Source organism: Lepidochelys kempii, chromosome 2 (assembly GCF_965140285.1).
Source record: "Lepidochelys kempii isolate rLepKem1 chromosome 2, rLepKem1.hap1, whole genome shotgun sequence".
Classification (NCBI taxonomy): Eukaryota; Metazoa; Chordata; order Testudines; family Cheloniidae; genus Lepidochelys; species Lepidochelys kempii.
Genome location: NC_136381.1, coordinates 146,043,047 through 146,056,390, shown reverse-complemented (window position 1 = coordinate 146,056,390; position 13,344 = coordinate 146,043,047). Strand labels below are relative to the sequence as shown.

Genomic DNA, 13,344 nt, shown 5'->3' with positions numbered 1-13,344 from the left:
GTGGCTTCCTCTTTTGACAGATTATAACTTTTCATGCCTAAAGGTAAGAGACAATTTAAAGTGGATCTGACAGCATTATCAACAAAATGGGAGATAGAATTGCCTGAAATGGTGAAGTAAATTAAGAAACATGACAGCGATTTTTTCTCCCCCGGGAGACTGTATTAGTGGAGCCTCAAAAATGTGTAGAGTGTACTCTAGCTGGGGAGGATTAAAAACCTTGGTGTCATATTTATTGATATCATTTAACTTCTTCCAGTTTTATTAGCTTAGGCTAATACCTCAATTTTAGAGCTCTTTGAGTTACCCAAAGCTGTAAGGTCTGAGGCCTTTTTCTGCAGTAAAAGCAGCAGCAAGAGTGAGAAACAGCAGATATGAGCTAAGACTCAGAGTCACATTCTCCCGTTCCATCTAAATTGCATCAAAACAATGTAATACCGGGCTGTTAGGCAGGCACTCCTGTCCTAATAGTACTCACCATCTCCAGATAAAGAAACAGAGTATAAGATGTTCAAAGAAAACTTTGTTTGATATTCTGTTTGGCAAGGAACCACTTATCAACAGCTGTGATTGTGAAATCTATACTTCTCTATTGTTTGTCCTTTATGGTCCCTACTTCTCTACTGTTTATCTGTTTGGTCTCTGTCCGATTCTTTAATTGTTTCTGTCTGTTGAATAACTAAATTCACAAGTTTTAAATGAACTAAGGTGGTGGGGTCTAATTGGTTCAAGAATTATTTTGTAATGTGCTAGGATTGGTTAAAGAATTGTTTCATTATGGGCTAGGATTGGTGAAAAACACTGTTTTGTAGTACTTTAGTTTAAAATTATTGGTTAAGGTATAGCTAGGTAGTTTTAACTATATACACTGGGGTCCAAAGGGAAGTTCTTTGGAACCTAACTCTAGGACACAGCCCAAGTTCAGAGCTGTCAGACCTCAACAATCTGCTGACCACACCATGCAGAAACTAGAGCCCCTTAGAGCCCCGGACGATCTAATCTTGACTGGCAATCGAGAAAAGTTCATCTGCCTTATTGGGTGTGGTGAGCACTGTAATGCTTAGTGTGTTTATTCTGTTTTGGTAATTGTTAACAAATAGAAATTAAGGATATTACTGTGTAAGACTCTTTCCCTGCTAAAAGGCCCTGCAGAGCCCTGAGTCCACTGGGGATGGGTGTTAGACCTGAGTCCAAGGAGGAGTAGAGCCCGGAGCCCACCTTTACACTTGGAGGGCTAAAGTTGTGTCCCTTACTTCCTAAGTACCCAAAAAGAGAGGGTGGGGGCTGAGAGCCCTAAATTGTGCAGATAACAAAGCATGCATCAAGACTGGGACTATGGTATATATCTTTACAGAAATATCTTCTGAGTACCTTCCATTGTGTAATCCCTCGCATCCACTTCAAGCCTGGCAACTCAGAAAAGACATCAGCAAGTTCTAAGGCACCTAGAAAGCCAAATACGCAAAAGCAAATAAGTATTTTTGAAAACATAAACTTCAGGGAAATTGTTTAGAGGTGTACTTCTATGTAACCTTTCAAAACATGATTTTCTATAAAATTATACACCATGTTGGGTAAGATAGAGAGATTTATTTTGAAATACATTTTGTACTTCAAGGTAACAAAGAAGATACGAAATTACACATCATTATGAACAGATTTTTAAAAATCCAATAAGAATTTTAAAGAAGTTTGACAACAGATAAAAGTAAAGGATAAAAAGACAATGCTACACAACACTGGCTGTCGAAAATGACTTTATAATTCGATAAAATGCCCATTTCCAACCCTGATAGGTTATGAGGCATCAGACTTTCAATCTAACAGTCCCTCAGCAAAACACTATTTCTAGTATTTAACTCATTACTTGGTAAAATGCTTCAAGATGCTCTGAACATGAACAAAATTACATTTTCTATGATTCTTTTAAGTGTACTTGAATCATCACCCATTAAAAAAAAAAAGCCACACACTACTGGTTTTTTTTTTATTATTAATAAATGTCTGTAACTCAGGATTGCTATAAATGAAAGAACAGAGAAAGGTCTTTTTCTTTACTGATTTTCAGTTTACTTGCTTTATGCATTTTATAGTATTTTGTCAATTCACTCCCCTTTGTCAACCAAGCGGTCACGTCTTTTATTTGCACAGGTATTCCACCCAATAATAAAAAGGTGAAAATCTTAAAATAGAAAAACATAATTGTAAACCCACCAAATTGGCCTGGGATGTCATTTTTCAAAGCTGTCTCAATTGGAAGTTAGTCACAAATATTAGAAGGACTCCATGTACAGTAAAACTCCTTGATTTGAGCTTCAGTAAAGACAGACATTCAAAACCACTGGAAATAATTTGTAAGTATGCAGTTTGCTGATTCAGTCAGAAAAGAAATGTTTGCTTGGGGTGGGTCTAGTGTGGATAATAATATAGCTTATAAAAATCTTCATGTGAAAGTCTAGAAATACCTTACAGATGGCATGAAACTGATGTGGGATAAAAACCAAAGATGTTAAGTGATTTAGTCAAGGACACAAAGGATGTCAGCAGACTCAAGAACAGAACCCAGGCCTCATAACTCTCAGTCCCCAGGCGGAAGGCACTAGAACACAGTTGCCCATGAGCTAGTGTCATTCCCTGATATTTGGTAACATCCCTCAAACAGGCCTAGGCTACTTACTACCAAATACTGCTGCATCTGATCCTCCTCCCATAAAATGGCACATTCTTACTTAACAGTTGTGCTCCATATGTGCTTGCTACAGTGACAAAAATAAAGGTTTAACTACTTTTTACTCCTGTTGATGCTACCAAGGCAACACAGCTGAGTCTAAATGAGTCTTTGGTACATCATTTACAGAACTGTTTAAGATCCAACAGTTACAGCTATAAAATCTACCAGTGCTGATCAGTGGCGTAGCCAGGTGGAAAAAACAGGGGGAGCGGAGATTAAAAAAAAGGCGCCACCCACTAGTACTTACCCGGCGGCGCTCCGGGTCTTCAGCAGCCCTTCGGCGTCGGGTCCTTCACTCGCTCCAGTCTTTGGCGCTGAAGGACCTCCCTGCCACCACAATACCGCCGAAGACCAAAGCGAGTGAAGGACCCGACGCCGAAGTGCTACTGAAAACCCAGAGTGCCGCCGGGTGAGTAAAAATTTAAAAGGCGCCAAAGAATTAAAACGGCGCCACTTCTGCTCGGTGGGGGAGCGGGGCGCCCCCAGCTACGCTATTGGTGCTGATAGGATGTTGCAGGAGACCTTATTTGGTCTAGAGAACTTTTATTACAACTGTTGATGTAAGAGGAGAAAATTAGGCAGCTTCCCTCCCATTCACACACTGGGAGTTTCTCATCTATACTGCACTCATCCCCGGCATTCTAATCTGCATATCTCCCGTTACTGTGAATCAGTAAGATTTTAATGTATTGTTCAGTAAATATTCAGCCAAGATAACTCATTTTCTCACCTTCACTTTTTTCCAGCAGGGATGCAATCACAGCTTCATTTTCAACAGGATTCAAAGAACATGTAGAATAGACCATCCTACCTCCTTCCGCCAGTTGTTCTACACCACGGGTTGCAATCCTTAACTGCAATCTAAAAGAAAAGCGTTTGTCTAAACGATTCAGGGACCAGCAAGACTCCCATTATCCCTTGTACAAAGCACCCTGTTACAGGTGACGCTTACTTGAAACCTCAGGGAAAACTTCATTACAGACATTCTAGCTATATTAAATTAGGCATTAAAACAGGACACACAACATTTAAACACAGAGCTTAATTTCCTCACGCCTCTATTGAATGTGTCCATTACCATAGTATCTGAATGCAGGCAACCTATCTTGGCCACTATCCCTCTCTGGACCAGGAATTCTAGCATTAAAATCAACAGAATGAGAAGCACGGCCAGCACAACAGTTAGTGTTGTACCAGAAAGACACATATCACGCAATACAATATCCTGGATGGGGATGTGCATCCACAATACAACCCTGCCCCTAAAATAAACCCCGTCAACTAATTTATTTCAACTACTAGAATACTACTGTTTCAAATACACTTTCTTAGGTATACAAAACACTGTTAAATTTTAAAGAACTTAGTCAATTAAGCTATTTCCCAAAAACCTTATAAAAAAATTTCTATGGATTGCAATAATTTGTAGTGTTGAAAAGCAGCATATATAAATCTGTACAACAGAAAGTTAGTACAATATTTACATATCAAACCATATCTAAATTGAGAAGTTAGTAAAATTAAATAATTTTAGGTTTTAAAATAAGATTTTAGAAATCTCATTTTTCTTTAAAAAAAATCAAATTTACAAAAATATGCTTAATTCCAGAATTCACATAAACCCTCTACCACCAAACTACAGTGTTAAATTAACAGCCATGTTTGATGCATTACAATAGCCAAGAACCCAAGCTGTTTATTTGTAAAACAAGGTCAGGACCAATCTTTTATTCATATTTATCAGAGATAACAATACAGGGATTTCAACAATATTTGTATTTTATTTTACATTAGACTTTTGGTATACAAAGTGGACACTGCCATTTTAGGCTTAAACGGTCTTCCCTGCAGCTCCTGCCATTCGCCTCCTATCCAACTAGTTGGCTCACTGCCATTACTGTGCCCCCCACTGCTAACAACTCACTTCCAATGGATTCCCTGCCTTTGCATTATTTGTGGGGCCCTACCAATTCATTTTGGTCAATTTCAGTCATAAGAGTTTTAAAAGTCAATTTCAGTTTCAGATGTTTACATCTGAAATTTCATGGCGTTGTAAATGTGGCGGTCATGACCCAAAAGGGGAGTGTAGGGTGTTGCAAAGCTATTGCATGTGTGTGGATGGGGGTGGGGAGTTGCAGGATTGCCACCCTTACTTCTGTGTTGCTGCTGGCAGGAATGTTGCCTTCAGAGCCCAGCATAACCATGGAGTTTCCTGCAGCAGGGGGAAGTTCCTGGGGATTTGATCCAGCCCCAGAATGGCCCCTGCAGGGGAAGAGGAAGTCCCATCCCTGCCTAGCCCCACCAGGACTAGCAGCTGGAGTCCAGTGCACAGTAGGAATCCCCCACTGGGGCACCCCCAGCCCTGCCCCTCCCCTATAATAGATATCACAGGGGAGATCAGATTTCACAGTTCACTATGTGTTTTTCATGGCTGTGAATTTGGAAGGGCTCCAGTTATTTTGGTATTCATAAAAACCAAAAACAATAGTGATGCTACCCTATCTTTAATGTAGACTGATCCCACATTCGGAAGATTATCCCCTTCTCAGAAGAAAGTACAAGGAAATTAGCGGTTTGTTGGGGAAGGGAAAGGTGGCAACACTTCATAATTTCTATTTGTAAAACTGTAACACTTATGACATTTTCTGCAAATATATACAGGAATTAGAATATGCACTTTTACCCATGTAGCTGTAAGCTATTTTGTGTTGTCCATTTTTTCCACACATCTATGTTTTTTCTCATGGTTCCATCTCCACTGCAACAGAAGTTTATATGTTAATTCACAAATAAAAGATTTATGATCTACATTTAACTCTATGCTGAAAAATAAGTAAATACAAAAATGGTGGTTTAACCCATGAGGCGACAATCCATTTTGATTCTAACCCCAGGGGATTCATCTTAAGAGCATGCTAAACCCCGAGCAGATCTTGTCTCAGACTCTAATATTAGCCAACCGTGAGACAACGGAACAATAATCTGTCTCAGTTATTACCTGGAATTCCCACTAAAAACTGGAACAGCAATCAAGTTAGACATAGATTTCCCCCTTTTCTAATTATTTCTTTAGGGATTAAAGGCAGTCACAAGATAAGAAAATTGTGGAACAACTATTTACAGGCAAAAAAATAATTTCTTTGAAAACAAATTAAGTTTTCAAAGTTAATAATCAAAACATGATAAAGCAAAATAAAAAAAATACATCACTAAACAAGTACTTTCTTCACTATTATTGCAATAGTGCCCAGTCAGTATTACAACCCCATTTTTGCTAGGCACTGAACACATGTAGGAATACCAATCCTGAACTAAAAAATTTACTATCTAATTTGATGCATATGCTGCTGGTTATCTTACCCCAGTTACTCACTTCAACACATTCCTTGTAACCTACCAGACCCAAGAGCAGCGCTCAGACTCCTACCTCTAAGTTAGGGCAAACTAGATCTTCCATCTTAATCCAACTATTTAGATCCAAAGTCTCAGAAACTATGCAACCCATCTCTACTCTGAGTGGATTTCCAGCACCAGACTAGTTTTACCAGCTGAGAATCAATCAAGAAAGTCCAATAGGCAACAAAACCTTGTAATGCACCCACTGAAGTTAATTTCACAGACCTAACATATAAAATCCCAGCCCCAAGTAATAAATTAAAAAACTCCCATTGACTTCAATGATGCTAGGATTTCACTCCTTATTTTAATATAAAACATGAGAGCTTTTCAAAGAGTTAGTTAATATTTTTGCTTAAATTAACTTATTTCAGACTATGCATTGAGATTTAACAAAAATGTGACATAATTTACAACAGTTGGAACTTCATATTGCTATATCACTGGGCTCAAGTAAATTCTTGACAAATGCTTCTTCACGACAAGTACTCTCGTCACTAAAAGAATTCCATTTTGAAGATGTATAATGAAGTTAAAAGTTAAAGAGAAAGTAAAGTAAGTATATGAAAGTGACTTGGTTTACTCATACAAAATGGCTGGTTGGACGGTTCAGGAAGCTGGTAATGTCAAACACTGCACTGGAAATAAGGTGCACATTTTTCACTGTGAGGGTAATTCACCACTGGAACAGTTTATCAAGAGTCATGGTAGATTCCTTGTAACCAAAAGTGAGAACAAATCATACAGCAGATGGTGATGTGAAAATAGTAGTCTCCATCCCAGTTACAGTGGACAATAATCCACACAATAAGAAACAACATCTCATCTGTTATTTTTGTTGATACTCTCAATAGAAACATCTAGGCCACTACATATGGGGTCTACACCACCCTGCCTCCCCTCCTGCCCCAGCTTTTTACAATAGAACCAAAGTACACAAGTTGCTTTAAAAGCTTTAAGATGCGGCTATTCATACTAAAGGACTTCTTTCCAGACTAAAAAAAAAAAAAAAGTGTTTTTTTTTTTAATTTAAAAATGCACAATAATAAAAATGTGAATGTTCATTAAAATATGATACAGGATAAGGGCACATAAAAAGCTGCTTTTGTAGTGACAGATTGATTTTTTTCAAATTCATTTTTAGATGAGGAGAGCTTTAAATTGAAGCTGCTCCTGCAACTTTTCTCCTTCCCAAGCAGTCAATTAGAGTCAGCGCTACACAGGAAGGCTCTAAGCTATGGCCAGTTAGCCACTGACACTAATTGGTTAAAGAACTGCACTGAGGGCCTGTTCAGCAGGCCAGACTTTTTTTCTATACCCCTCTCTCACACAGTGCTGAATGTGGTGGGGCTTGAAGCCACTCATTTGTCTCATTCTCCATTCACTAAGTGGGATGAGCAGTTTACCCGCCCACCACCCATAACCAGCACAAATAAATCCTTACTCTTCAATGTGCATCAGCAGCAAAAATAAGAGCGTGAACATAACTTTAAAGGAAAAATGGCTTGAGTGCCTACAGAACAACTAAGAGGACACCGGAAAGAAGACAAAAGGGGAAGGGAGCAAGGGGAAGAGATGATCAAAGGGGTGTAACAGGGACAATAAAATTCCAAAAAACATGGAACTAACAAAAAATACATACAGAAGATTGTTCAGTCACAGAATAGGAATTCTCCCTCAGTTTTTAGCTTCCAATCCAATTAACTATCAATTGATTTAATAATACAAAAGTAGCTAAATGACGACAAGTCTCATCTTTCCCTCTGACCAAGCATTTGGAATCTTCCAGTGGGAGAGGGTGCTGACATAGCAGGCAGGAGTGATCCTACTCACAGATGATTAAAGAATACTTCTCTGAAGAAAAAAAAAATCAGTGAAAACGGCACCTTCTAACTCAAGGTATTCAGAGTCATATCTGTTCACATTACTCATTAAACTAATTTTTACTTTTAAATCCAATGTACTCTTCAAGTACCAACCCAGCTCTGAAAGAACTATCTAGATTCTACTCTGGCTCATGCATTACCAACAGAATACTTAAATGCACATTAACTTACGTTTGTGCAAAAATTTACATTTTGTTTAAAAAAGCAAGCTTTTAGAAAATCTACAAAAAATAAAAATGTTTCCAGATTTTTTCAGAGTCTTAAAAACATACCCTTGCAGTATTTGAAAGAAACACTGCAGCACTAGGAACCTGAAATTAGTGATCATAAACAAATGAAAATGACTTTACTGATTTTCATTATCCAAGAAGTGCAAAAAGTAAACAAGGGCAACTACGCTGAATTATTTAAAAAAATTCCTTTTAGTAGGCAAAGATGATAGCAATAGAGGGAAAATAATTTATGTATTTTTCCTGACTGCATCCCTTTGAATTCCATTTACGTTTCCCTTAACTTTCTTTTTTCTTGGTGATGAACTAGGAAGAATTCTGACTTTCAGATTCCAAGCTAAATTTCCAAACAGTTGGGGGTAACGGGGGTGGGGGTGAAGAGGTTTTACTTGTAAATTAGGTAGATTTGATATGGAAGTGATTGAGACAATAACTAGGAATCCTACAACGCCATTTTTTGAGAGAGTCGCTTTTCAGAACAGAACTGCACTTTTAAGCCCTGAAAGAAGTACAAACAACTATGCTTGTTCAACTTGTTTCAAATGAAAGAAATTAAGATTAGTGCATGATTTAGTAGTGCCTGCTCTCCCATAGGTATTTAGACTGGCTATCTCATTTTAGATACAGTATTAGTGTATAAGATTGTATTTGCTTTTAATATGAATTTTGTTTCCATTAATTCCTGCAGTTTTGGAATTAAACAAAAACTAAAAGGTGTTATATCGCATATATATGCTCCATATATACCCTCCCATTCCTGATGTAAAGGTTTAGAAGACAAACTTAGCTCATTGGCTAATGGAGGCTAAGGATAGGTTGGAGTGAGGCAAAAGATCACTTATTTTAAACTAAAATTCTTTATTTAATCTGATGTGAAAGGAGAAACAGCCTGTCTTGGAAATCACAGCGAACCCTGCCTTTCTTCGCAGAAAGACAGCAGGACAAATTAATAACAAAAAAGATTACATTAAAAGTAGCACAATTAATATGTGTATTAAGAAGTAAATGCAATATACCTGCAGGGGACATCACATAAAATCCTATCATAGAAGAGAGCCTCTTTTCTTCCATTATTTTCTATTTGTAGAGTGGGGATGCTGGAAGCGTCATGATTTACCACCATGATGCAAGGACTGTTTAACCTCTTAGCCTGATGAACCAGCAAATAGCAGCGCTTGTTGTCAACATCATTAGCAATTACAAACCCCTCTGGGAACAAAATAAAATTTACAGGTTAACAGGAAGCATCTGTGTTTTGCATTCATATATTAGCCAGCAAATATTCTACAAAAATATATATCACAGAAACCAAATCGTGGCTTTACTATTCAATAATTATATTTTTAAAATACACTTTTCCCTTCATATTACATAAATTGTTTGGAGATGAGCATTTTATAGTCCTAATTTTTAAGCCTCGTTTCAAACATTTGGAACATGGAGTGCTCTGTTTAAATTAAAAGTGATCAATCTTGACACTATGCAACTGCAAGAAAATACAGTTCTTCCGCATCTCATCCCAGAGTTAGCAGAGCTTAATCGCAGAGATGATATGCACTGATGCCCGAAAAGGACAAAGTTGCTCTGCTGAACGCAACACGTGATATTTTTGCAGCAATTTTATAGAAAGTAAAAAGAATTCTAAAGTTAAAGAAAAGTGACTGTAAACAGATGGTTCTTATAATGAAGAACTAACACAACCTAATGTAATATCTAAGGAGAGCACTAGAACAAAAATTTCCAAGATACAGTCTGTTGAATTCACACTTGCTTAATTACATGGACAAATTAAGCTCCAATCACATTTAATGTTACTTCAACTCTCAGACTTACCTGGAAAAGGAACATTCATGTCTGCATGCAACATTTCAATGAGCTGCGCAGTCTTAGACCCCGGTGCAGCACACATATCTAGAATCTACCAATAAAAAGTTTTAAAAGTAAAACATTTCAAGATTTCTCAAATATGTTCAGCAGTTTTGATTTTAAACTGTGATTTCTTGCAAAGATTTCTTTTGAGCATAAAATAGAAAGTTCAAAAGTATGACACAAAAGAGTTCATTCTAGCTATTTCTCAGATGAGTTACCCTTATTCTGAGCATATATCCATCAGCTAAGGCTGTAGCTACCCTATCACTTCTGAGCGAGATAAGTTTTGCCAACAGTGGTGTGAAAAAATACACCCCTGAGCAACATAAGGTACACCGACATAACACCAATGTGGACAGTGGAAGCTCTCCTGCTAACAGATACTGCTGCTTGTTGAGGGTGGTTTAATTATGTTGATGGGAGAGCTCTCGCCTGTTGTCATAGAAAGACTACACGAGATCTTACAGCAGCGCAGCTGTATCGGTACAGCTGTGCCACTGTAAGCTCTCTAGTGTAGACAAAGCCTGAGACAGGCGTTCTAGTTCAGTCTCCATGCACTTGAGCAACTATCATTAGAGTTAATGAGAACTATTCATACACATTAAGGATACCTTTAAACTACAGTTTTTTACTTCATATTAATTATCTTTGGTGAACTAAAAATTAACACATTTGTAAAGGCCAGTCTGGACACTCTCCAGGAGTTTGTGGTTTACCTTAAGGGACAATTTACAGTAAACTACAAATTTTCATATAAGAACTGGGTCAGACCAATGGTCCATCTAGTCCAGTATCCTGTCTTCCAACAGTGGACAATGCCAGGTGCTTCAGAGGGAATGAACAGAACAGGTAATCATCAAGTGATCTTCCCCTGTTGCCAATTCCCAGCTTCTGACAAACAGAGGCTACGGACACTTCAGAGCATGGTTTTGCATCCCTGCCCAGCCTGGCTAATAGCCATTAATGGACCTATCCTCCACAAACTTATCTAGTTCTTTTTTGAACCCTGTTAGTCTTAGCCTTCACAACATCCCAGGCAAAGAGTTCCACAGGTTGACTGTGAATTGTGTGAAGAAATACTTCCTTATGTTTGTTTTAAACCCAATCCCCTTGTTCTTGTGTAATGAGGAGTAAACAACACTTCCTTATTCACTTTCTACACACCAGCTATAATTTTATTGACCTCTATCACATCCACCCTTAGTCATCTCTTTTTCAAGCTAAAAAGTCCAAGTCTAATTAATCTTTCCTGATATGGAAGCTTTTCCATAGCCCTAATAATTTTTGTTGCCCTTTTCTGAAGCTTTTCCAATTCTAATATATCTTTTTTGAGATGGGGCGACCACATCTGCACACAGTATTCAATATGTGAGCGTACCATGGATTTATATAGATGCAATATGATTAAGGTTGTGAATCTGTCATGAAGTCACGGATTCTGCTGCGGCCAATGCGACTGGCCTGGGAGCCACTGTTGGGGCAGTCTCAGGCCACCGCGCCCTCCCTCCCCCCAGCAGCAGCAGGAGTTTGGGTGTGGGAGGGTGCTCAGGACTGGGGCAGGGGGTTGGGGTGTGGGAGGGGGTTAGGGCTCCAGGCAGCGCTTGCCTCGGGAGGCTCCCCGGAAGCAGCGACATGTCCCTCCCTCAACTCCTAGGTGAAGGCGAGGCCAGGTGGCTCCATGCACAGCCTCCGCCTACAGGTGCTGCTCCCATTGGCCACGGTTCCTGGCCCTAGCAGCCGAGGAACATGATGCCGCTTCTGGGGAGCCACGTGGAGCCAGGTAGGGAGCCTGCCAGCCCCGCCAAGCCCCACCCCGCCCCCAGAAGCGGTGGTGGTCCTGTGCGACCCCCTACCCCCGAAAGCACACAAGATTCAGTGAGGGGTATATAGTACAAATCATGGACAGGTCACAGGCCATGAATTTTTGTTTGCTGCCCACAACCTGTCCATGACTTTTATTAAAAATACCCATGACTAAAATGTAGCCTTAAATATGATATTTCCTGTCTTATTATCTATCCCTTTCTTAATGATTCCCAACAGTCTCTTAGCTTTTTTGACTGCCACTGTACTCTGAATGCATGTTTTCAGAGAACTATCCACAATGACTCCAAGATCTCTTTCTTGAGTGGTAACAGCTAATTTAGACTCCATCATTTTATATGTAAAGTTGGCATTATGTTTTCCAATGTGCAGTACTTTGCATTAATTTCATCTGCCATTTTGTTGCCCAGTCACCCAGTTTTGTGAGATCCCTTTGTAACTCTTCTCAATCTGCTTCGGACCTAACTATCTTGAGTAGTTTTGTATCATCTGCAAATTTTGCCAGCTCGCTATTTACCCCTTTTTCCAGATCTTTTATGAATATGTTGAACAGCACTAGTCCCAGTACAGACCCCTGGGGGGACACCACTATTTACTCCTCTCCATTCTGAAAACTGACCATTTATTCCAACCCTTTGTTCCCTCCATGGACAAACCTATGGGAACTGCCTAGATTACCCTTTACAAACATGTCAACTACTTTGAGTTAATTGGCATCTTGAAATATAACCACCAATCACCCTGGGTTGAGTCACACATCTTGTGGTGTTGATAGCACTCCAAGCAAAACAAAACAATGCTCCTAAATAGCTCTTGCTCAAAATGAAAAAATGAGCCACAATGGAGAGCTTAAAAACGGTGACTATAATATTATAAACAGAGAAAGCCACAGAAAAGGAAGGAGGTAAAAATACATGAATACAGTTGAATTTTGAAGATAAAATATTTTTTGAAGGATGGAGGCAATGAATTGATTCAAAAACTTAAGCATACAGAGTTAAAAAAAATCTGTTCTTATTTTTCAGTATACACGAACTGGAACCTAGAGTCATTGCTAATCTCTGTATGCAGAACACATGGTCTGTTCTAACAAATAAAGCATCAACACAAATGCTATGGGGTTTGTAATTTTCTTATTTTTCCTGTAATACTTCCAATTCTCACATTACTTTGAAGATTACCTTATGATGAGGATTAACATTAAGCAGCAGAGGAGGGATCATACTGACAGCTTCTTGACGACTAATGTTTCCCTGAAATAAAATGAACATATGTGCAGCATCCATTAGATCTGATACAAATGTGATTTACTTCACAATAAAACATTAATAGTGCTGTATAAATGAATGTGCACTGAAAAAGTCAGCATTACAAAACACCATGCAACTCCCCCCCCCCCACAACTTTT

At 38.7% G+C, this 13,344-nt stretch overlaps 1 protein-coding gene across 2 annotated transcripts in view; it reads right to left on the bottom strand.

Moving 5' to 3' along the window:
- Positions 1-13,344, bottom strand: part of NSUN2 (NOP2/Sun RNA methyltransferase 2) — a 49,074-nt gene that overhangs the window by 29,035 nt on the left and 6,695 nt on the right. For both annotated transcript variants that reach the window (XM_073332404.1, XM_073332405.1), the window contains exons 5-10: positions 13,118-13,189; positions 10,077-10,161; positions 9,260-9,452; positions 5,415-5,489; positions 3,462-3,592; positions 1,372-1,445 (exon numbers count right to left, since the gene is read on the bottom strand). In XM_073332404.1, the coding sequence (XP_073188505.1) occupies positions 1,372-1,445; positions 3,462-3,592; positions 5,415-5,489; positions 9,260-9,452; positions 10,077-10,161; positions 13,118-13,189 (630 nt within the window). The remainder of the gene's footprint in view (positions 1-1,371; positions 1,446-3,461; positions 3,593-5,414; positions 5,490-9,259; positions 9,453-10,076; positions 10,162-13,117; positions 13,190-13,344) is intronic.